The sequence below is a fragment of the Erinaceus europaeus genome, chromosome 10 (genome assembly GCF_950295315.1).
Source record: "Erinaceus europaeus chromosome 10, mEriEur2.1, whole genome shotgun sequence".
NCBI classification, from domain to species: Eukaryota; Metazoa; Chordata; class Mammalia; order Eulipotyphla; family Erinaceidae; genus Erinaceus; species Erinaceus europaeus.
Genome location: NC_080171.1, coordinates 78633235 through 78657069, shown reverse-complemented (window position 1 = coordinate 78657069; position 23835 = coordinate 78633235). Strand labels below are relative to the sequence as shown.

Genomic DNA, 23835 nt, shown 5'->3' with positions numbered 1-23835 from the left:
AAGCTTCAAAAGTGGTGAAGCAGAGCTGCAGCTGTCTCCTTCTTGATCTACCCCTTTCTCTCAATTTCTGTGTCTATCCTATATATATTTATTTAATAATAATAAAGTGCATAAGGCAAATACTCAAATTATGTTGAGTCAATCACTCTAGCTCTAGGGAGGGTAACAGCATGCAGGGGTTACCCTCAGACTTTCAGAGCCTCAGACAACTGCCTTTGCTCAGCCAAGTTAGCCTGCTCCCTTACCTCCACACCCAGGTAGTCCCTTCTCCTCCCCTCTCCAGTACAACCCAGCTCATCCTGGCTTGGATTTAGGACTAACCCAAGAGAAACTGCCTCTAGGAACCTTCTCGGTATCTGAAGGCATCCCTCCCAGCACTGGCCGTGGGTACTGGCAGCCAGCCCCAGTTGGGCTGGGTGCTTGCTGGTGGCCCTATGAATCCCCAGGCTGGACCCCAGGGCCTACTGGGAAAGATTGCATAAACAGGGTTATGAAAAGGAGGCCACAACCCCGTTTTCTCATCTCTGAAATGGGGAAGCATTCTAGCCGGACCGGTCGTGGTGATAGAAGCTCCCTTTGGAGAAGGTACCTGCTCTGCAGGCTTTTCCTGTTCTAGAAGGCTCTAAGGCAGTTTGGCCCAAAGCCTGGCACATAGCAAATGCCAGATCCAGAGTTAGTATAGTGTTAATGACCAAAATGCAGCTCCAGGCTTCTCTTGAGTGTGGCTGGCTGGCAGTTCCTTTGGGGAAGTGGTTGGGTTTACAAAACAACCAAATGGGGAAGTTAAGTGCTTGAGAAATCTCCCCCCCCAAGTTCCCACCATGTCCCCCCTTCCATTCACCCTTGATAACACTCTTGCCCCAATCCAGCGGGCTCTTTGAGAAGCATTCTAGCCTGTCCCCAACTATACTCCGGGTCTCTCAAGACACAGAGCTCTCGAGTCCCTGACGACAGCAGGTATGGGGGTCAGGAAACGGGGGAAGGGGGAATAAACAGGCCAGAAGCCTTGCCTGGGCTGGCGGGGCAGTGGGAGCAGGAGGGTTGCGGAGAACCTGGTGGTCGCCGCCCTCTGCCCCTGCACTAGGTCGGCCGCATCGGCTTCTGCGCAGGCGGCCCCCGGAGTCAGCGCGGGACGCACCAACAAGCCCCCGCCCCCGCATTTGGCATCGTGGCCTCTCCAACCCGCTCTCGCTCCTCCAGCTTGTGGGGTGGGTGGTGGGTGGTCACACCCCACCCCCAGGGGCGAAGAAAGTACGAACGCGCGGCGAAGAGGGGCCTCCTGAGTGGGTCGGCCCGGAGTGGCTTAGGGCAGCCGCGGGGCGCTCCCTTCTGGCCACCCCGAGGCTCGCCAGCAGCACGGAGGGGCGTGGGTCCTGCCGGCCCAACCAGCTGCGGCAGCCGGGGAGACAGCCCAAGGCAGCGCAGGGAGGAGAGACCTGGGGTGATCCTAGCGGCCGCGGGGACGAGTATTCCGGGTCCAGCAGATTGAAGCCCGCCTTCTGCCCCGCCTCAGTGGGCGTCCACTCCGTTCCTTCCCCGCCGGGGCTACCCGAGCGCATGCGTGGGGCGGGGCGGCGCCTGCGCGGGGAGACACGCATGCGCGAGGCGGGGTGCGCCTGCGCACTGGGCGGCATTGCTGTTCGGCGGCGCTGGCGCCGCAGTCCGGGCGCTGTGGGGCGGGGGGGGGCGGCCATGGGGCGGGGGGCGGCCGCGGCATCTGGAGCCGGCTAGCTACAGTGGACGGCGGCGGCGCGGGTCCGCCGAGCTCGAGACAGTCCTACCGGCGCTCGCGGTAGCGAACGGTAAGTGCGCCGGGTCGCCGGGCGGGTCACGGGGGCGGGGTCTCTGGGGCGGGATCCCGATGGCGTCCCGGTCCACCTCCCGCGCGGAGCCCAGAGGCCCCGGCGCCGCCCCGCCCGGTGACAGGCGACGGGAGCAGGATGGGCCCGGTCACGCCACGGGCCTTGCAGCGACACCTTCCACTCACGGGCCCGGGCCCGCGGACCCCCTCCGCGGCGGTGCCCCCCACGCCCCGGAGCCAGCACTCGATGCCAGAGGATGGAGAAGCCGGTGGGCTGCGGGGAAGTCGGGGGCATTACGTCTCCCAGTTCCCGTCGCGACTTTGCTGTTGCATGGCTGACGTCCCTGCCAGAGGGGGAGCGGCAGGCCCGGTGCCTCGACTGGGTGACCGCCCGAGGTGCTCGACCGGCTCTGCGCCCCACTGACACCTGCCGGCCCGGCCCGGGGCCGCTCGCGCTGCAGCCTTGCGGGCTCGCCCCGATACCAGGGGCCCCGCTCCTCGGCCGCAGCCCCCTGGGCACAGGGAGATTGAGAAGGCGACCAGATCTGGTGAAAGGTGTTCAGATGGGCTGGAGAGTCAGCCTAGTGTTTATGCAAGACTCATGTCCGAGTCTCCGTGATCCCAAGTTCTGTCCCCAGCACCTTCATTAACCAGAGCTGAGCAGTGCTATGGTCTTTCTCTCCGTATCTGTAATTAAAGTAAAAGAAAAAGAGCGCACGGGAAAGAAAGATGTTCAGAGAAGCAAGCCAGGTGACAGTGTCCCGCTAAGTATCAGGGCGCCAGGCACATCAAGGTGGAGCCATGCCTGGCAGTTGTCAGAGCCACAGGGACCCGCCCTCATGTCCTGTGTATGAAGCCCCTTCAAGTGGTTTCGGGGTATCTCTTTCTCCGGCGGGGTGGTCTCCAGGGGAAAGGTAACGGGCTGGTTCTTTCTCGCTCACGACAGGGGTGACACGAAGTAAGACACGGGGACTCTTAGCGTGCCTAGAATCTGAGTCCTCGAATCCCAGAATCCGAGTCCGTTTATTAGCAAAGTGGACATGAGTTAAATAGAAAAGCAATGGAGGTAATTATTGTTGAAATATGTCAGAAATTACAGGTTTCTTAACAGTCAGCATGCCCCTAAGGTAGGGGGTTGGTATGACAGGAATTGATGAGCTACAAGACAGTTATTCTCCATGACACAAGCAACTTAATTATCCAAAGATATTTGAGAGAAGCATAGGGGTTAAACCCTTAGGGTGAGACAGAGAGAAGATGAATATCAAAAAGGCTATATAGTTTGGAATTTCTCTTGTCTGGGGTCTGAGGTGTGTGATGAAGTGTGTGATAAGGTGTGTTCTTCTGTGATCAGAAGGTGACTTTGAATGAGTGAATCTGCGGCCATGTGGCCTGCAGTTAATGGAGGGAAGTACTGGGGTTTCTGTGGGCCTGAGAGTCAAGGAAAGAACCAAGTCTGAGTTTCCCCCCTTATGCTCACCTCGCTTGAGAGAGACTTACCAAGAGGTTATCTTCTCAGACCTTCATCCAAAGATAGGGGTGGTTCTCCCTAAGCTCTATCAGGCTTACACATGTATCCCAACAAAGTGGCTCATCTGGGTTAGTGTCAGGGTCCTGGTTTCATGTCGTCATGGAATTTTCTTTTTTAAAAATTATATATTTCATTTACTTATTGGATAGAGGCAGAAATCTAGAAAAAAGAGGGAGATAAAGGAGCGAGATGCCTGCAGCACAGCTTCATCATCAGGTTGGGACCAGAGGCTTGAAAACAGGTCCTTGCACACTGTGATGTGTGCACTCAACCAAGTACACCAGCCCCTCGCCATGGAACTTTCTTGAAGGGTTTACTCAGTTCAGTTCATATTGTTGTAAATAACATTCAATTAAATTACTTATCAAGGCAAAAAATAAGGAGTTGAAGTAAGGTATTTATTCTTTTGCAAAAGGGTGTGCTGCCAACAGTGGCCGTCAGGCAGCATCGGCCGTCAGGCAGCAGCGCAGACACACACACACACACACACACCTTTTCCCATCTTTTATACCTGGGCTGGGTTCAGAGCTCACAATCTCCTCTTGCCTAAATAAGGAAAGGAGTCTGAGGGTCTCTGCTGGAGGATTAGCAAGCACTGCAAGAGCTGACCTAAAGAATACAAAACTGCTGGCCACAGGCGGTCACAGATAACAATTTATAAAAAATAATTTTTGTACTAAACAGTTGTTCTATTCATGTTCTTTTGAGAAGACCTAACCATCTCTCACAATATGCTGCCAGATGTGTGTCCATTTTTGATCACTTGCTTGCCACTGTTTAGTTTATTAGAGGAAACAGGATGGCACTGGCACGGGCACAGCTGGAAATCAAACCCCAGACCTCGTAGTTGAGCGTTGCTAGCTTTAGCCATTGCACCGCCTCGCAAGTCACCCTTACGCACATTTTTTTGCTGGGTTATTGCTGAGGGTGCCCGGCTTAGGAATCCACTGGAATCCACTGCTCCTGGAGTCCACTTTTCCCATTTTGTTGCCTTTGTTCTTATTGTTGCCATTGCTGCTGTTGTTGGAGGAGAAGGTGGAGAGGGGAAGAGAAAAACAAGCACCTGCAGACCTGCTTCATCGCCCGCGCAGCTACTCCCTTGCAGGTGGAGAGCCAGGGGCTTGAACAGGGATTCTTAGGCCAGTCCTCGCACTTCACGCCACACTTTTTTTTTTTTTAACCAGAGCACTGTTCAGCTCGCTCTGGCTTATGGTGGTGCGGGGGGATTGACTTTGGAGCCTCAGGCATGAGAGTTTGCGCACTACACTTTTTATTTCATGTCAATATTCCTCCTTCATACTGTTTATTACTATAGCACTGCTTAGCTATGGCTGATGGTGGTGCTGGGAGTTGAACCTGGGACCTCAGAGCCTCAGGCAAGAGAGTCTGTTTGCATAAACATTATACAATCTCCCCTGCCTTCTCCTTCACACTTTTAATATGTACTTTGTGAGTACTTTAGTTTTTGTTTTTGTGCTTCAGTACCTTTTCCCTAATAAAACTTCCGTATGTAGAAGTTATTTTTTCTCAAAATGGGGCTCATTGTGTCAGAAATTGGGAAGAACTGGGCAGTGTTTGAGTTGAGCAGTAGACCATTGATCCGGGTCACAGAAAACCAACCACTTATGCCAGCTTCCTCCTAGAGGGGAAATTGCTGTCTCTTTGTCATTCCACCGCGGCAGAGGAGGCTGGAGTCGGTTTTAGTTAGGTACCTTGAGTTAGTTGAACTGTTTGTGATTTGGGGCCATGGCAAATAAAGCAGCTCTGAACACCGGTGGGCTAAATGCCAACGGACTGTTGCTGCATTGTATATAAGAAGCTGCTAAGAATCAGAGTGGCTGGAGCAGTTTACATGTGAGTGTAGTGTGAACCCTTTGAGCTTTTTTTACCCAGGAGCAGGCCTGTGTGTGTGTGTGTGTGTGTGTGTGTGTGTGTGTGTGTGTGTGTTTATTGTTGGATAGGACAGAGAGAAATTGAGTGGAGAGGGGAAGATAGAGAGAGAGAGAGAGATAGACACCTGCAGACCTGCTTCACTGCTTGTAAAGTGACATCTCCTCCCCCCCACCCCCCACAGGTGGGGAGCCATGGGTTTGAACTGAGATTCTTAATGCCTGTCTTTGCACTTTGTGCCATGTGTACTTAATCCACTGTGCCACTGCCAGCCCCAGTTTCAGCCTGCACTTCCTGATGATACGGAACATCTTTCTATGTGCTTAGTTTACTAGCCACATTCCCTCTTTGGTCTTTTCTTCCCTTCTGCACATTTTCTAGTTGGATTACTTTCTTTTTGGGGTGCTGGGCCACTGATCTGACTTTGTCGTTCTTTTATTTCAGAGAGAGGAAAGACACCAGCACTGGAGCTCCACCTGGTGCCATGGCACTCCCGTGTAGTACCAGGGTTCAAATCCTGGCCACATGTGTGACAAGACAGGCACCATAGTGAGTGAGATATCACTCCAGTGCTATAAATTTATTTGTGTGTGTATCTTACTAAACACAAGAGAGAGAACTAGAGTATCACTGCACAAATGTGATACTGGGGATCTAACTCAAGACCTTATATTTGTTTCTTTTTTTCTTTTTCATTTTTAGATTTTTATTTATTTATTTTTTTTATTATTTTTTTTTCCTCCTCCAGGGTTATCGCTGGGCTCGGTGCCTGCACCATGAATCCACCGCTCCTGGAGGCCTTTTTTTTTTTTTTTTCCCCTTTTGTTGCCCTTGTTGTAGCTTCGTTTTTGGTTATTATTATTGCCCTTGTTGACGCAATTCGTTGTTGGATAGGACAGAGAGAAATGGAGAGAGGAGGAGAAGACAGAGAAGGGGAGAGAAAGATAGACACCTGCAGACCTGCTTCACCGCCTGTGAAGCGACTCCCCTGCAGGTGGGGAGCCGGGGGCTCGAACCGGGATCCTTACGCCGGTCCCTGCGCTTTGCGCCACATGCGCTTAACCCACTGCGCCACCACCCGACCCCCTATTTATTTATTTATTTATTTATTTATTTATTTATTTTTAACCAGAACCCTGCTTAACTCTGGTTTATAGTGGTGTGAGGGATTGAACCTATGATCTCAGAGCCTCAGGCATGGACATCTATTTGCATAGCCATTATGCTGTCTTCTCCGTACACACACACACCCAGACCTCATGTTTTCAAGTCCAACAGTCTAGCCACTACCCCACCTCTATGGTTGCATAAGTAGACCTTTTTAAAAAATCCAACATAGACTTGAAATCAGTACAAGTCAGCACACAGCAAAAACCTTTTACATATTCACATTCCAGTGTTCTTTGTTTAGATCCTGTTTTCTTTAGTATTTTGTTGTTTTCAGCATACAAGTCCCTTTATATTTTGTTTAACATGAGTGTAGAGGACATTGTTCTAAATTGCACTCACTACCTCTTTTATCTTACTGCTTTGGCTAGATTTTCCAGTTCTTTCTTGAATGAGAGTGGTAAGGTAAGACTGCCTTGTTTTATTATTTTAACCGAAGCACTACTCAGCTCTGGCTGGCTTAAGGTATTGGAAGGGATTAAACCTGCAACTCCAAAGCCGTAGTGCCTTGATATGAAAACTTTTCACATAACCATAATGCCATCACCCATTACCCATAATGTAATTCTTTTTTAAAAAAGAGCTTTATGTAAATTTATCTTTACATATATTTATATCTTTATATATTGCCTCCAGGGTTACTGCTGGGGCTCAGTGCCTGCACCAGGAATCCACTGCTCCTGGAGGCTATTTTTTTTCCCTTTTTGTTGCCCTTGTTGTTTATCATTGTTATTACTGTTGTCATTGCTGTCACCTTTGTTGGATAAAACAGGGAAATTGAGAGAGGATAGGAAGACAGGAGGAGAGAAAGACAGACTCCTGCAGACCTGTTTCACCGCCTGTGAAACGACCCCCCTGCAGGTGGGGAGCCAGGGGCTTGAACCGGGATCCTTACGCTGGTCCTTGCACTTTGCACCATGCTTTGCACCCACTGCACTACTGCCGGGCCCCCAACTTTAAACTATTTTCAAAGACTTACTTATTTCATTTTAGGCTCGGACAGAGAGAAATTGAGAGTGAGGGGAGAGATAGACACTGCTCCACTGCTTGTGAAGTTTCCTCCCTGCAGGTGGGGGTTATGGGTTAAACTTGGGTCCTTGGATGTAAAGTACAACCAGGGTGGATAGTCAGGGACCTCATCACCTTTGAAGAAGACACAGAGGCCCCAGCTATGCCTATAGCTCCTCAGCCTGCCTTCTGCCCATTGTGCCCCCACCCCCATGGGCTGTTCTGGTGCCAGTACCTCTCAGGCCATGGGGTTTTCCTCACTGGGAGGAATGTTCTTTTTTTATTTTTTATTTTTACCAGAGCACTGCTCAGCTCTGGCTTATGGTGGTGTGGGACATTGAACCTGAGATATTAGAGCCTCAGGCAGAAAAGTCTCTTTGCATAACCATTATGCTATCTCCTCCATCCGGGAGGAATGTTCTGGCTGCACACTCACTATAGTGACTTTGTTTCCTTGACTGGTTTTCAAGGTCCAGTGTGTTATGTGGGCCCACCTCGTCATGGTGTTGCCTGCTCTGGGTCCTATCTGGGTGACCTCCTCTTTGGCAGTGTTATTCCTAAACTAGAAGTCTGTCCTGTGCCCCCTCTGCTTGCCTCCCTGCATGACCTTAGATGTGGCCGCCTCCTTCAGAACTGGGACTGTGGTGTTCTGGTGTTTACTAGTTGGCAGTTTTTTCTCTTCCCCCTGTTGGGGTGGTAGCTCAGTGCTGCTATGTGTGCCTTACTTGCATGGGGCCCTGGGTTCGATACCCAATGCCACTTGAGAACAACAAAGACAAACAAATAGAACTCCACAGATGGTGGAGCAGTGCTGTGGTCGGTGTCTCTTCCTCTTCCCCACCTTCCCCCACCTCCCCCCTTCCTTTATTTATAGTTAAAATAAAAAAATGTGGGAGCCAGGCAGTGGCACTCTACTTGGGAGAGTGCACATAATACCATGCATAAGGACATCCAGTCTCCATCTCCTGTGTGGGAAGTTTCATTAGCAATGGAGTAGTGCTGCAGTGTCTCTTTTTCTCCCTCTCTATTTCCTCTTCTCTCAATTTCTCTGTCTCTATCAACAAAAGAAGGAAAAGGGGAATGATAATTGTAGCCCAGGAACAGTTAGACCCCAGAACTACAAAAAAATAAAGTGATTTTTATTTATGTGTTTATTGTTGGATATAGACAGAGAAATTGAGAGGAGTAAGGGAGATAGAGAGGGAAAGAAACAGAGACTCCTGCAGCCCTACTTCACCACTCGTGAAACTTTCCCCCTGCAGGTGGGGACCAGGGGCTTGAAACCGGGTCCTTATGCACTGTAACCAGGTACACCACTACCTGGCCCCCAAAATAAATTTTTTTATTCAAGCTTTTCCGTTTGTTTGCTTAGATCTTTTCTTTTCTTCTTTGTTTTTCAGGCGTATTTATTACAGAGCACTATTCAGCTCTGGCTTATGATGGTACTGGGGATTGAACCTGGAATCTCGGAGCCTCAGGAGTCTTTGTTTAGCCACTGTGCTTTCTCTCCAGCCCTAGTTCTTTCAGTTCCTCAATCTCGGTTCATTACAATTTTTCCTGCACACTTTGCTCTTTTCATTTTCCCATGTGCTGAGTTTCACATCTATTTTTGTCAGCTCTTCTGTTTTTCTTAGACTCGCTTTATTCTTTTTATAGTTTTATTGAATTAAATCTTGGCTCATCTCTCTTCATTCTTAAAATGTCTGCTGCAGCCTGGTGGAGAGACTAGGCCTGCGCTGCAGTGTGCTCCTTCTCACCCGTCCTGGCCCTTGACAGCACCCAGTGCAGGCCGACCACCACAGCTGGGGACTTTTTTTTGTTATTGTTGTTGTTTTGTTTTGTTTTGTCTTGTCTTGTTTTTGCCAGAGCACTGCTCAATTCTGGTTTATGGCAGTGCTGGGGATTGAACCTGGGATCTTCAGTGCCTCAGGAAAAGGGTCTGATTTTGTTTCAGCTTTTGTCTTTCCTGTTTCTATTGTATTTCAGATTCTAAATGAATTTCTGGGTTTTCCATAAGGCTTAAGTTAGTTTGGGGAAGTGTTAAAGACATAGACTTTCTCTGCTACGGGTTCAGTTGAGTAGGGCTCGTGGGCCCCTACTGGCTGGGATTGTTCTGGTTCCTCAGCCTCTCTGGACTGAGATGGCCCAGAGTCACAGTATCAATGCTCCAGCTAATGTGGGCTTCTTGATTCATGTCCTCCCTAGCCCAGGGGAGAGAAATGCCACACCTCTAACTCCAGAGTTTTTTGTTTTCTTTTTCTTTGAATGTTATCTCATTTAAAGCCATAGGGTGGGGTCAGTGAGACAGCTTACTTGGATTATGCCTTTGCTTTGTCATGGTGATACTAAAGTTCAAACCCAGCCCCCAGCACACAGAGGAGGAACACTTAACTCCCTGCTAGTGTGTATTTTTTCTGAGTGTGGCCTAGAGTAGTGAAGCCTCAGTGATAACCAAAAATAAATATAAAATAAGATAAATTGGGTGGGAGTAAATAGCATAATGGTTATGTCTCCGGAGTCCCAGGTTCAGTCTCCTATACCACCGTAAAACAGCTGAGCAGTGCTCTGGTAATAAAATAAAATAAAAAATAAGATAAATTGTAAAGAAAAGATGATTCTTGGATTTTAAGTGTCTTTGGGAGAGAAACCAACTAATTTCAAAGGACTCTAGTAAGCTGGATTTCGGTGGAGACCTCACTCTGTACATAGGTGCCTAACTAACTATCTCATTCAATTCAGGTATTGCTGTCTCTCTGACCAAAGTCCTCCGTTGTGATGGTAGACATGGAGCAGGAGAGGGTCAGCATGAGCAAGGAGCTGGGCTCAGCCTCAGCCACCTACCGCTGCTCTGCTTGCCATGGGGACGAGGACTGGGGCCTGGGCCACCCCATTCGGGGCCGTGCCAAGTCCCGCAGCCTGTCCGCCTCACCTGCACTGGCCAGCACCAAGGAGTTCAGGTAGGAGCGCCTCCACTGCACCCCCAGTTTGTGGTCTGTTGTGAAAGTGTTTCAGTGATATGCACTGTGTAAATACTGATTAAGCCATGTCTGCAGAGGGTTGGCTGGGGACTCTGCTGGCACGTCCCCTACCCCTGAGGCCTAGTGGAGGCTCAAGCCTGCTAACTGGGCTGTGTGGGTGGCGCTTATAGGTGCCACAGGGTGGGGCAGCAGCGGCTGCAGTGGCCACAGATGTTGGGCAAGTGCCGCCCCGTCCAGGGTCGGCATCTGGCCGGCAGGGCGTGGTCTTGTACAAAGCCCTTGGGTAACTGCAGCTCAGATAGGGCAGCCTGCTGGGCAGAGCACGGGGATGGCACCCACGGTTGCCGCTGTGGATCCTGACACAGCGGGGTCAGCTAGCTCAAAGTGAAGCTACCAGAGCCGTGGCAGCTCTCCAGCGAAGGTCCCACTGGTGGACTTGGTGCCTCTGCTCAGGTGAGGTGGGAGGAGCCGCTCACCTTGGTGGTGGAACAGCAGGACAAGCAGTGGCACCAGGCTGTCAGGTATAAAGTTCTAGACCATGTGTGCGGGGCAGCAGCTTCAGCTGCATCTACTCTTCCACATCTCCTCCAGGTGTGTTCCCAGAAGCATGGTCTGGGGCTTAGGTTTGTGGGGTCTGCTGGATGTGACCCCCTTTTCTGCCTCAGCGCACAGTGACTGGAGTGACTGCTCCCTGGCAGCCTCTGCCCTTGGGAGTCTCGCCAAAGAGATGAAACATAAACTGAGTTAAGAGAGCCAGTGCTGAGCTGCACTCAAGCCCCCTTCCTCCTGCTCTGGGGCAGTGCCTGTCTGTGACTGAGAGCCAGCAGAGAGACAGATACTCTCCTCGGCCTGGGACCTAACCTGAGATGGTCAGTGAGTGAGAGACAGCAGCTGGCCCCCTTGGCTGGCCCTGGAACACTCCTGTTGGGGGGGGGGGTCCCGAGGTCGCAGGCAGTTGCCGGCCCTAAGGGAAGAGAGAGCAGCCTATGGGTGCGGTCACTCTGCACTACAGGAGCACAGGGTGTCCAGGCAGGTTTTTCTCCTGTGACACAGAATTGGATCTCAGATTCTTAGGGCTGGCTTCTGCATCACAAAGAAGCTGCCCCTTGGTCCAGCTGGCTGGAAGCCCTGTGTGAAGAGGGGTCCCCAGTCATGTGGGCTTCCCTGGGACCATGCTTCAGAAGAGCTTGGGCATGTTTCTAGTCGCTGATGCTACATGGACAACACATAGGTAGGCTCCTGGAACAGAAGGTGTGTAGAGTCTGGCGGTCTCACCAGGCCCCATGCCTGTGCTAATCAGCTCCTCTTCCTGCAGGCGCACCCGCTCTCTGCATGGGCCCTGCCCAGTGACCACTTTTGGACCAAAGGCCTGCGTGCTACAGAACCCCCAGACCATCATGTGAGTAGCCAGGGAATCTGGCTGTGGGGGCACTAGGCAGGCACTGGGGGCAGGAGGCAGGCAGGCTTTCTGAGGGGCTTTGAGCTACTCTTTTCTGTTTCACCACTTGCCATTGTGAGGGTTTAGGTCCAGGTGATGGCTCAGTTAGTAGAATGCACAAGGTACTGTGCTCAAGGACCAGTCTTCAAGCCCCTGGTCCCCACCTGCAGAGGTGAAGCTTCATGAGCAGTGCTGCAGGTGTCTTTCCTTCTATGTCACCTCTCGCCCCAATATATCTGTCTAGCTCTGTCTCTCACCCTCTGTCAAAGAAAAGGAAAAAAAAAGAATGAACACCAGGAGTAGTGGAGTTTTCACATAGGCAGTGAGCCCCAGCAACAACCCTAGAGTGGTAAGCAAACAAAAAAATAGCTAAGCACATTACTGTATTTTATTTTAAATATGTATATGGAGAGAGAACCAGAGCATCGTTCTAGCATGTGTGATGCTGGGATTCAAAAGCAAGGCCCCTTGCTTGTGAGTCCGGCACTCTAGCCACTGTGCCAACTCCCTGGCTGCTGGACTCTTATTCTCAGGGGCTGTGGCCTCCAATACCTGCCAGGACTTCTGTCTGTATGGTGGAGCTTTGTTGCTGCCCTCTGCATATACATGGCTTCTCTGACCTGGCAAAGTCAGGCGCCCTTTAGGCCTTTGTGCAGAGCCCAGCCAGGCCCCTCCTCCGGGGTGCAGTGTGCAGGGATGTCAGGATGCTCACATTGTACAGGGATGTCAGGGGTAGGGCACAGATCAAGTCCTGATGTCAAGACCCCTACCAGCATGGGAGGGGTCAGTGTAGGGGCCCCAGGAACAGCTGTGCACCTGTGAAGTGGTAGTCTCATGACTCCTAGTGACATTAATTGCCAGGGGGTAGGGTGGTGGAGGGGGCTTGGGGGAAGAAGGAAGTAGGCATAGTCTGGACTTTCCTTGGTCATTCTTACCTTTCAGTCCTCAGATTTCTGCTCGTCCTTGGGTGCACCCTGGTTGCCTAGTGCCAGCCATTGCTGCCTAGGACCCATACTCCAGACTTCCTGTTTGCTCTGGCCCAGACTGGCCCTGCCCTAGCCTTTTGCCAGCTGTGCCCAGCCCTGCCTTGCATTTCCTGGGTAGACCTGCCAGTCCTCCAGGCTCACTCGTCCCTCCTCACAGGGCAGCCTCTCTGACCTCTCACCAGCTCACCTCTGCTCCATCATTCCACCTAGCCCGCAGACCTGGGTACTCTTGACCTTGTGAGGCTCAGGTGGGACCTTGGAGCAGCATCCACCTATGGTCAAGGTTGGAGGGGGTTACTAGGGTGTGAGTGTCCCCAGGGTTATGGTTCTGGGTTGAAGAGCAGGTGGTTCTCTGCTCCTTCAGGCCCTATCCAGCACACCTGGGTGGGCACTGGGATGGGGCTCCCTTCCCCAACCCTTGTGCACACCCCTCCTCAGTGTATGTGCCTCCCAGTGCTGCCATCACTCAGCCTTGACTATCAGCAGTCAGGCATTGTCTGTCTTAGTGCTTGATCTGAAGAACCTTGACTTTCTGCTGTCTTACTGGAAACCCTACACAAGCAGGGATTTCCTCCTGTGTCGCAGTTTGTGGGGTTACCAGTGGCTGGTTCCCGTTGCTTGCCTGGGTGGTTGCCTGCTAATCTGGGAGGTGTCCCTGCTCCTCTTCTGGAGCAAGCTCAGCTTCACACTGCAGGTGACAGCAACTGAGCAGCAGCATGGCACCCAGGCCAGGGCTGTATCCAGCAGGCCCTCAAGAGCTACTTGCCTGGGTCATTGGGTATAGACTGGGTCTTCTACCTCCTGATCAGGGCTGCATGTTCCTCTGGGCCCTGGGACCAAGCTGGGTGACAGTGTTTGGGGAGTGAATGCTCCTACACCTGACTGTGGTCTGGGAACTCCTCCCATCAACAAACCGGTTCCACAACTGTACCTGGGTTGCAATGAGCTGGTCCCTGGTGGCTGAGGTTAGAGCTCTCCAGCTGTGTCATTGTTTGGGACCATCCATTTCAGAAAGTGTGGAGAATGTCCCTGGGCTGGTGAAGTGTGGCTCTGGCAGGCATCCTGGCTCTTTCCAGACCTCCCATGCCAGCTCACAGCATCAGGGACCCAGGTGGATATGTGGGAACTTGGGGAATATCCTCAGACAAAACCAACCCACACACACTGTTTGAAATTGTTAGTTGAGGGGCCAGGTGGTGGCGCACCTGGTTAAGCGCATGTATTACAATGCCCAAGGACCCAGGTTTGAGCCCTTGGTCCCCACCTGCAGGGGGAAAGCTTTATGAGTGATGAAGCAGGGCTGCAGGTGTCTTTGTCTCTCTCCCTCTCTATCATCCCCTTCCCTCTTGATTTCTGGCTGTCTCTATCCAATAAATAAATATAATAAAAAAAATTAAAAAAAAAAAAAAAAAAGAAATTGTTAGTTGAATGATTTTATTATTTTCTCAAACTCTTTAAGAACCTGAGAGAAACAGAAGAGTGGCAGTGGGTGGGATTTATTTACTTATTTTTAAATATTCATTTTTCTGTTGATGAAAGAAAGAGGAGCACCATAGTATCATTGGCATATGGGATGCCAGAACTTGCACCAGGACCTCATGTTTGACAATCCAAGGCTTTATCTGCTGTGCCACCTCCCAGCCCCGCTTGAGTGATTGAAGTTCATAGTTAAATTGCAAAGAAGACACAGGATTGTAGTCCGGGAGGTGGTGCAGTGGATAAGGCATTGGACTCTCAAACATTTAGTCCTGAATTCAATCCCTAGCAGCACATGTACCAGAGTGAAGTCTAGTTCTTTCTCTTATCCTTTCTCATTAATAAATAAAAATATTTTTAAAAGAAAAGAGAAGAGAAGACACGGGGAGTCGGGCTGTAGCGCAGCGGGTTAAACACACAAGGCGCAAAGCGCAAGGACCGGCATAAGGATCCCGGTTCGAGCCCCAGGCTCCCCACCTGCAGGGGAGTGCCTTCACAGGCGGTGAAGCAAGTCTGCAGGTGTCTATCTTTCTCTCCCCTACCCTTTTCTCTTCCCCTCCTCTCTCCATTTCTGTCTGTCCTATGCAACAACAATGACATCAATAACTACAACAATAATAAATATAACAATAAAACAAGGGCAACAAAAGGGAATAAATAAATTTAAAAAAGAGAAGACAGGATTTCCCACCTGCCTCCACACTCATGCATGCAGCCTTCCCCACTGAGGAAGCATCTGTTCATGACACAGTTCATCACGGGTGTGGTTTAGGCTGCTCCCATGTAAATGCCTCTCTCCTCAAAGGCATATCCAGGACCCCGCGAGCCAGCGGCTGACATGGAACAAGTCTCCAAAGAGTGTGCTCGTCATCAAGAAGATTCGGGATGCCAGCCTGCTACAGCCCTTCAAGGAGCTCTGCATGTACCTGATGGAGGTGAGTAGACTCTGGCGGTGTTCCCACGTGGTCAGGTCAGGAGGCCTAGGTGCTTCACTGCACCTCTAGCAAGACAGAAGCCTTTAGTATGAGCAGATAGAAGTCAGAAGCCTCAGTTCTCCCAGGTCACAAAATGCTGAGGTTTGAATGGGAAATTTGGTGGGGCTGACATGTAGGTCTCCTCCTAGGAGAGCAACATGATTGTGTATGTGGAGAAGAAAGTTCTAGAAGACCCTGCCATAGTGAGTGATGATAACTTCGGACCTGTGAAGAAGAAGTTCTGCACCTTCCGAGAAGGTGAGTTGTCCTTGGTCCTGTGATGGGTATACTTGACAGCCTCCCACTGGAACCATGGAAGCTTCTAGAGCCTGCTCCCTTGCAGGGCTTCAGTACAAAGGCTTTCCTTGTGTTCTTTTTGCTGCAGACTATGATGACATTTCCAACCAGATTGACTTCATCATCTGCCTGGGCGGGGATGGCACCCTGCTGTATGCCTCCTCGCTGTTCCAGGTGAGGGCACCATAGAGACTTTCTACTTGTCTGCCTCTGTGTAAAGGGGTGAGAGGCTATATGTGCTCCTGCTCTGCCTCAGGCTAGGTGTGAGTGCCTTGTTGCTGATGGGTCTGCTTCATGGGAGGTGCCAGGCAAAGCATCTACTCTGTATAGAGCTCCTTCCTCAGTGGTAGACCTGTGGTCAGGGCTGGGGCTGGGCGGCGGGGGAGGGGAGGGGGATACCTGGGGGCTGACTGCCCCCATCAGGAGATGACCTAGTGGGTATCTACAGAGTCATACAGAACTTGTAGTCTCACTATCAGTCCTGGGTTCCCTAGAGGAACCAGCCCATCCACATGGGGGCAGCCAAGTAGTAGGTGGGTCCCCAAATATCTATAAGGCCTGATGACTGCAGACCCTGTGAGCTCAGGAGACAGCAAAGTCAGGCACTGCATGTGGTCCCCCTTCAAATCTCCAAGCCTCTCATCTCCCCCTACGGCCCTTCTCCTTGTAGCAGTGTTCTCCTCAAGTGCTGAGAGCTCCCCCCTTAGAAGACCAAGACCATTGTCTCAGCTCATCATCCCCACCAGCACCATCTCTGCTGGGGTCTTTTTATTCCAGGACCTCCAGTATCAAAGCCCTGTGGGTGTGGAGTGACTTGGCCTACCCCACATCCCCCCCTACCAGCTGCTCAGTCCTGGGCCTGTCTCACATGGCTCACATGGCTGGTGCTCTCCGCCCCCCTCACCCCCATCAAGCACTGACCTTGCACTCTGAGCAGAGAGTGGAGTTTACGTCACTGCTAGGGACAGCTGGGTGGCTATGAAGTGGACACCCCAGTTTAATGACTGTCCATTGACTCACAGGGCAGCGTGCCTCCGGTCATGGCGTTTCACCTTGGCTCCCTTGGCTTCCTGACCCCCTTCAACTTTGAGAATTTTCAGTCTCAAGTTACTCAGGTGATACAGGGTGAGTTGGAATGTGCTGGAACCAACTCACAGTTCTGACTTTCGGGATTTCCTCTCACTTGGTTTGAGGTTTATAAGTGATGCAGGAGCAGCATGTAAATGTTTGAAGCCTCAGGTACGTCTACGTTTGAGGTGGTTCAGACATCCTTCCTGATCACTGAACAGTTTTGAGCAGACCGTGGGCTGAATGTGTGTTGAATAGAAGTGAATTGGTTTTCCCAGGGGTCAAGAATGTGTTGCCTTTGATATAGGAGAAGGGGGTGGGGGGGTGTCTGGGCAAGGGAAAGTCTGCTTTCTGGGGTGGGGTGGCTTCCCCCTTCCCTCTGACCTCTGCTGTGGCCCTTACTGACCCCCAGGGAATGCAGCTGTTGTTCTCCGGAGCCGGCTGAAGGTCAAGGTGGTGAAGGAGCTCAGGGGAAAGAAGACAGCCATCCCCAACGGGCTCAGTGAGAATGGGGTGCTAGCAGCGGGCTTGGACATAGAGGCTGGAAAGCAGGTCATGCAGTATCAGGTGTGTGGATGTGTCTGGCCCTCCCCAGGGGAAGGGGGCGTGGCCTAGGGCTGGACTCCAGGAGAATTCTGCGTCCCTGGAACCTATCTTAGCCAGCTGGGCAGCACTGCATCAGCATCCAGTACCCCAGGGAGGCCCTCATTGTGCACTGGCCTTGCTCCTCCTCTCAGGTCTTGAACGAAGTGGTGATTGATAGGGGCCCCTCCTCCTACCTGTCTAATGTGGATGTCTTCCTGGACGGGCACCTCATCACCACGGTGCAGGGCGATGGTAGGTGAGCCGCTCAGCCATGCTGGGGTACCCTGGGAACTCGTGTTGGGAGGGAGGGTGGCAAGTGCACACACTGACTGGCAACCCCACCAACAGGTGTCATCGTCTCAACCCCCACGGGCAGCACCGCCTACGCAGCCGCTGCCGGGGCATCCATGATCCACCCCAATGTGCCAGCCATCATGATCACCCCCATCTGCCCCCACTCGTTGTCATTCCGGCCCATTGTGGTCCCTGCAGGGGTGGAGCTAAAGGTTAGACCCCCCCACCCTCTGCCTACTACCTCCCCCCACCCCCAGTCCTGACTCAGTAGACCACCTGTTGTGGTCTCCTGCTTCCACCTGCAGGCAGGGCCACCATGTCTGTGGGGTGAGATGTGAGAAGCAGGCAATGACACTGAGCCAGCACTGTCTCTGAACAGCACCCCCCCCCCCAGCCAGGCACATCCTGTCAGCTGCATGTGCACCAGTCCAGCCTGACTCCCCTGGCCTCCTGGGGCTTGCAGCTGGGGGGACACAGGACTGCCCGCTCCCAAAAGCTTTCCAAAGGGTTCTGGTGGTGCCACTGTGCCCCAGGGAAGGATTTACAGGTCCAGGGACAGGTGACCTGCCAGGCATGTAGGATGAGGAGGGAATGAACGGCCTTCCCCACTGAATGCTGCACCACCAGCACCCAATGGGATGCCCACACCTGTCCTGCTTGCCCCTCAGATCATGTTGTCACCAGAGGCTAGAAACACTGTCTGGGTTTCTTTCGATGGACGAAAGCGACAGGAGATCCGACATGGAGACAGGTGTGTGGGCTTTGGGTGAGGATAAGACCACCCATTGGGGCCCCAGCCCTGGGTCGCATGTGAGCACATTGGGGGTCATGTCCGATGGGTAGCTAGTAGGTGGTGGCCCCCACCAGCACCTCCACAGACCCAGGTGAATTGGGAGGTGAGCAGGGAGCTCTAGAGAGTATAGAGATGGCTATGCAGTGGCTTCTGGTGCTGGGAGGAGCTTGGCTTGAGGGCCAGGTGGCAGGGCCTCACCGTGACTCCCCTGTGTCCCCCCACCCAGCATCAGCATCACTACCTCCTGCTACCCGCTCCCTTCCATCTGTGTCCAAGACCCTGTAAGTGACTGGTTTGAGAGCCTGGCCCAGTGTCTGCATTGGAACGTGCGCAAGAAGCAAACCCACTTCACGGAGGAGGAGGAGGAGGAGGAAGAAGAGAAGGAGGGTGGCGAGGAGGGCTAGGCCTCAACTACTGTGCATCCCAAGGCCTCTGCTGGCTCCCTTTCTGCCTTCTCCCTGCTTGTCTCCAGAGAGAGGCAGCTGCCTAAGATACAGCATTGTCAATGGCCTGGGCATGTGTGGCAGCAGGTGGCTTGCACTGACCTCTGCCACACCAGAAGGACTCTGGGGCCACTACACTTCCCTTGACCAGATCTGCTATTTTTAAACATTTTCAATCGGACTTTTTTCTTTGCATTTCTAAATAATCAAATGAAGGCTCAGCGGAAGCTCTGAGCAGCACCACACAGCGCTATGTGATAGGTCAGAGCTGTGGTCCCCAGGCAGGGACGGCTGAGCTGGATGGGCTCTTTATAATTCTTTGTCAGGAAAACTTCTGTAAATCAGTCTATTGAAATTCAGAGGAGATTGGAATGGATTGATCTGTCCACTGGTGTGAAAATAAATGATGCATAACCAAAAATCCTCCATTAGCTCTGACGATTTGCCCCTGCTCCTATTCCTGCTCCTTCTACCCTAAAACAGATGGGGACACCACTAGAGTCTTTGTGCCCATGGCTACCCACCCACTACTGCCTTGCAGCCTCCTACTGGCGCTGTGCCTCAGTGCCCCCCAGCGCCTCAGCATTGCGCTGAACTGGCGAGAGGTCAGTCCACACACATTCCTCCACATCCCAAAGGTATTTTGCATTCTATGTATCCTTTTTAGAGATTCTTTCAAACTCCCTGAAGTTGCTATGTACAGATTTTACTGTACACACTTGGAGGATCTCAGAGGAAGGGTTTGTGTTGTTGTGACATGTTTACACTGTTCTGTGTGACATTGTGTGGGGATCATTCAGCCCAGCAAGCTCGGGGTTCCTGGGCAGGAGCTCCTTTTTGCCCTGTGATGAGGCCAGGACAGATGGACCAGAAGGAAAGTGGTGTTGTCTCCTATCGACTTTGCTCTTGCTGCTCCTGAGGTGCCAGGGACTCCCCTGGCTCTGTGCCACTTTGCTGGCGCACATTCGTGCACATACTGAAACGCTGCCACGTGGGCCCCAAAACAGTTGAGTGTCCACAGGTGGAACTGTCCTCAGTGCAGAGAGACTGAGGCACAGCTCCTGAAGTGACTCTTCATCCACTTAGAGGGTCCCACACCACAGCCTCAAAGTGATTGTTAGGCATTCAGGACCCCAAGCTCTGGCCACAGTGCTACCCGCCCTGCTGTGGGAAGCCTAAGAGGCCTGGCATGCCCAGAGAGTAGTGTTTGGAATTGGCTCACTCATTCAGAAAAAAAAGAAAAAAAAAAAAGCAAGTGTTAACCAATTTTTAATGTGTTGTGCTGTTGGGATGATCTAGAACACCTTGGGGTTTTTGAAATAAATTCTTAATGTTTCATATTGTTAATATCTTAAATTTTTTATGTTTAAAAGCCTTATCACTATTTTCAGATTCTTTCAATAAACAGACTTGTCTACAAAGCTGGGTCGAATGTCAGTTGTTCTTCATGACTCATGCAGGCACTGAAGGCCTTTGGGGCCCAGCCTCTCAAGAGTTTCTTCAGCCCATGTGACATAAAGTAGGGAGGGGCTCCCTTGGGCACCACCTCTAGGATCCTTGTTCCCAGCACTCCTTCTGCCTTGCTTCAGCACCAGCAAACCCTAGGACTGGGCAGTGGGTCTCCACAAAGGAGCACGTGTACACCCAGTTGGGTGTCACAGGCCTCGGAACTGAGATGGGGAGCCAGACCTGGGGTAGAGGCATTAGAAAGGATACCAACTGGGGAGGGGGGGTATCACAGCAGATTAAATGCATATGGCTGGTAATGCAAGGACCAGCATAAGGATCTTGATTCGAGCCCCCGGTTCCCCACCTGCAGGGGGGTCACTTCACAAGTGGTGAAGCATGTCTGCAGATGTCTGTCTCTCCCCTTCTTGGTCTTCCCCTCCTCTCGATTTTTTTCTGTCCTGTCCAATAACAACAACAATGGCAAGAAAATGGGGAAAATGACCTGAAGAAAGAAAGGGAGACACTCTGGGGGCTGGGTGGTGGCACACCTGGTTGAGCATACATGTTACAATGTACAAGGACCTGAGTTCAAGCCCCCAGTACCCACCTGCATGGGAAGGCTTCACAAGTGAAGCAAGTCTGCAGGTGTCTGTTTCTCTTCTATCACCCCCTTCCCTCTTGATATCTGGCTATCAAATAAAGATATTTAAAAAAAAAAAAAGAAAGAAATGGACTCTGACATCTCAGGAACAGACTGTCATCTAGCACATGCCTGGCGAGCCTGGCCCTGTAACCCACTCTAGCTGCACGGTCACCACAGAGCCTGCAGCTACACAAGGACATTGCAAGTGCCAGACACAACATGCCACCCAGGGCTTCCAAGACAAGCAGCTCAGTGGTCAGGCCAAGTTTAAGATGAGGCCATACCATTGGGCTTGGGATGGAAGCATCAGAGGGTTCTGGGTTACAGAGGTAGCTTGCTTTATTATTATTATTATTACTATTATATCATTATTGTTGTTATGGATAGGACAGAGAAATCCAGACAAGAGGGAAAGACAGGGAAATAAAGATAGACACTTGCAGACCTGCTTCACCACTTGTGAAGTGGCCCCCCTGCAGGTGGGGATCCGGAGGCTCGAAATGGTATCCTTATGCTGGTCTTTGCACTTGACGCCATATGCGCTTAACCCACTACGCTACTGCCTGACCCCCGAGGTAGCTTGCTTTCAAAACCATCCCGGGGGGGGGGGGTTCTGGACCTTTGTTCTGTGCAGGGAAGACCCCTTGCCAAATATACTGTGGGGAGGGGTCTTCTGGGAAAGACTCCAACTGCTCTTGAGTGACTGGGCTACAGGCTGAAGGATCCTCAGTTTTTTTTTTACTTTTTTTTTTTAATATGTATTTATTATTGAATAGACAGAAACTGAGAGGGCAGGGGAAGATACAGAGGGAAAGAGACAGACACCTGCAGTCCTACTTGAAGAATTCCCCTTGCAAATACGGACCAGGGGCTTGAACCCAGCACCTTGCACACTGTGATATGTTTGCTTAACCAGGTGCATTAACACCTGGCCCCTCAGTTTTCTGCCCAATCACTTCCTGCCTCCCAGTAGGAGGAAGCATCCCAGCCTGGACCAGGTTCCTTGGGCAGTTGGCTCAGACAGCACTAACCATAATGGGAGTGTTACGGGATTCTCAGGGAGAGACGGGACATACTGAGGCTTTACTACAGGAAGCAGTGATTATTATTATTATTATTATTATTATTATTATTTTGCTTCCAGGGTTATTGCTGGGGCTTGGTACATGCACTATGAATCCGCTGCTCCTGACAGTTATTTTTCCATTTTGTTGCTGTTGTTGGATAGGACATAGAAAGGGAGAAAGACACTTGGCAGACCTGCTTCGATGCTTGTGAAGGCCCCCCCCCCGCCCCCTGCCTTCCACCCCCCCCCCCCACAGGTGTTGAGTTGGGGACTCTAACTGGGATCTTTTTGCTGGTCCTTGCACTTTGTTCCATGTGTGCTTGACCCAGTGTGCTACCACCTCCCATCCCCTAGAAGCAGTGTTTATTATGCCAGTAGACCCAGCCGGACTTGTGTCCACAAAAGACTGGTGGGCATTGTGCGAAACAGCACTTGCTTGCCATTTTATAGTTAGCAACAAGAGTAATAGGTTCCTTTTTCTTTTGTGTATACAGAGTACACCTGGTTTGGGTTATCAGTAGACTCTTGAGCAGAAGTAACAGATTCGAAGGCCATTTTGATTATAGCAGTGGAAAGGTCTGTTGATACTGCAGGGAGGGGAGATGACTACCAACTGCATTTTTCTTTAAAAAGCTAATCCTTGTTAGCCTGAGGAGGAAGGTCTGGACAAAGTTCAGAAGGATTCCTTGGCTATCCCAGGGTCCAGCTGTCCCTTGAGTGTCCCTTTTGGATACAGAGCCTGGGAAGGCTGTTCAGGAAGACACTTCACAATTCTGGAGCCAGGAGATCTCTTCTTTCCATCTCCCAGCAACCCTCAACGGGTCAAGGTGGCTGATGACTTCCTTTCTAAAGGAACTGCAGGCCACAGAACCTCCTACTCTTGCCCACCCATGTCAAAAAAAAAAAAAAAAAAAAGTCTTACATGCTAAATTTTTAGGGACAAGAAGATGGCACCCTGTTACACTGTGAGGATGTGTAAGGAAACATTCACTTCAGTTAGACAGTCTCCTTTGTATGTTTTGTATTTTCTTTTTTTTTAAATTTATTTCGTTATTGGGGAATTAATGTTTTACATTCAACAGTAAATACAATAGTTTGTACATGCATAACATTCTCCAGTTTCCCATTTAACAATACAACCCCCACTATGTCATTTACCATCCTTCATGTACCTGTATTCTCCCCACCCACTAACCCACCCCAGAGTCTTTTACTTGGGTGCAATATGCCAATTCCATTTCAGGTTCTACTTGTGTTTTCTCTTCTGATCTTGTTTTTCAACTTCTGCCTGAGAGTGAGATGATCCCATATCCATCCTTCTGTTTCTGACTTATTTCACTCAACATGATTTTTTTAAGGTCCATCCAAGATCGGCTAAAAACGGTGAAGTCACCATTTTTTTACAGCTGAGTAGTATTCTATTGTGTATATATATATACCACAGCTTGCTCAGCCACTCATCTGTTGTTGGACACCTGGGTTGCTTCCAGGTTTTGGCTATTAAAAATTGTGCTGCCAAAACGATATGTGTACACAGATCTTTTTGGATGGATGTGTTGAGTTCCTTAGGATATATCCCCAGGAGAGGAATTGCAAGGTCATAGGGTAGGTCCATTTCTAGACTTCTGAGAGTTCTCCAGACTGTTCTCCACAGAGGTTGGACCAATTTACATTCCTACCAGCAGTGCAGGAGGGTTCCTTTGACCCTACACCCTCTCCAGCATTTGCTGCTGTTAACCTTTTCTGATGTATGACACTCTCACAGGAGTGAAGTGATATCTCATTGTTGTCTTGATTTGCATTTCTCTGACAATCAGAGTCTTGGAGCATTTTTTCATGTGTTTCTCAGCCTTTTGGATCTCTTCTATGGTGAATATTCTGTCCAAGTCCTCCCCCCATTTTTGGATGGGGTTATTTGTTGTCTTGTTGTTGAGTCTGGCAAGCTCTT

General features: G+C 50.9%; 1 protein-coding gene across 6 annotated transcripts; it reads left to right on the top strand.

Annotated features, from left to right (window-relative positions):
* The first annotated feature begins 940 nt into the window (after nucleotides 1-940).
* NADK (NAD kinase) lies at nucleotides 941-20150 on the top strand. 6 transcript variants are annotated; one of them, XM_060199875.1, is made up of 12 exons: nucleotides 941-957; nucleotides 10180-10354; nucleotides 11691-11774; nucleotides 15081-15210; nucleotides 15399-15507; nucleotides 15635-15720; nucleotides 16569-16671; nucleotides 17027-17181; nucleotides 17352-17451; nucleotides 17548-17705; nucleotides 18162-18244; nucleotides 18513-20150. In XM_060199875.1, exons 2-12 carry the CDS (start codon nucleotides 10182-10184, stop codon nucleotides 18688-18690), a joined length of 1359 nt encoding a protein of 452 aa, XP_060055858.1. In that variant the 5' UTR covers nucleotides 941-957; nucleotides 10180-10181; the 3' UTR covers nucleotides 18691-20150. The 6 variants fall into 6 exon arrangements, 5 of the variants coding, with proteins under 5 accessions (XP_060055858.1, XP_007529577.1, XP_016046512.1 ...); XM_007529515.3 differs by lacking the exon at nucleotides 941-957 and adding an exon at nucleotides 1619-1802; XR_009552064.1 differs by lacking the exon at nucleotides 941-957 and adding an exon at nucleotides 1674-1802 and having other exon boundaries at nucleotides 10137-10354; nucleotides 17352-17455; nucleotides 18513-18648.
* The last annotated feature ends 3685 nt before the right edge of the window (nucleotides 20151-23835 follow it).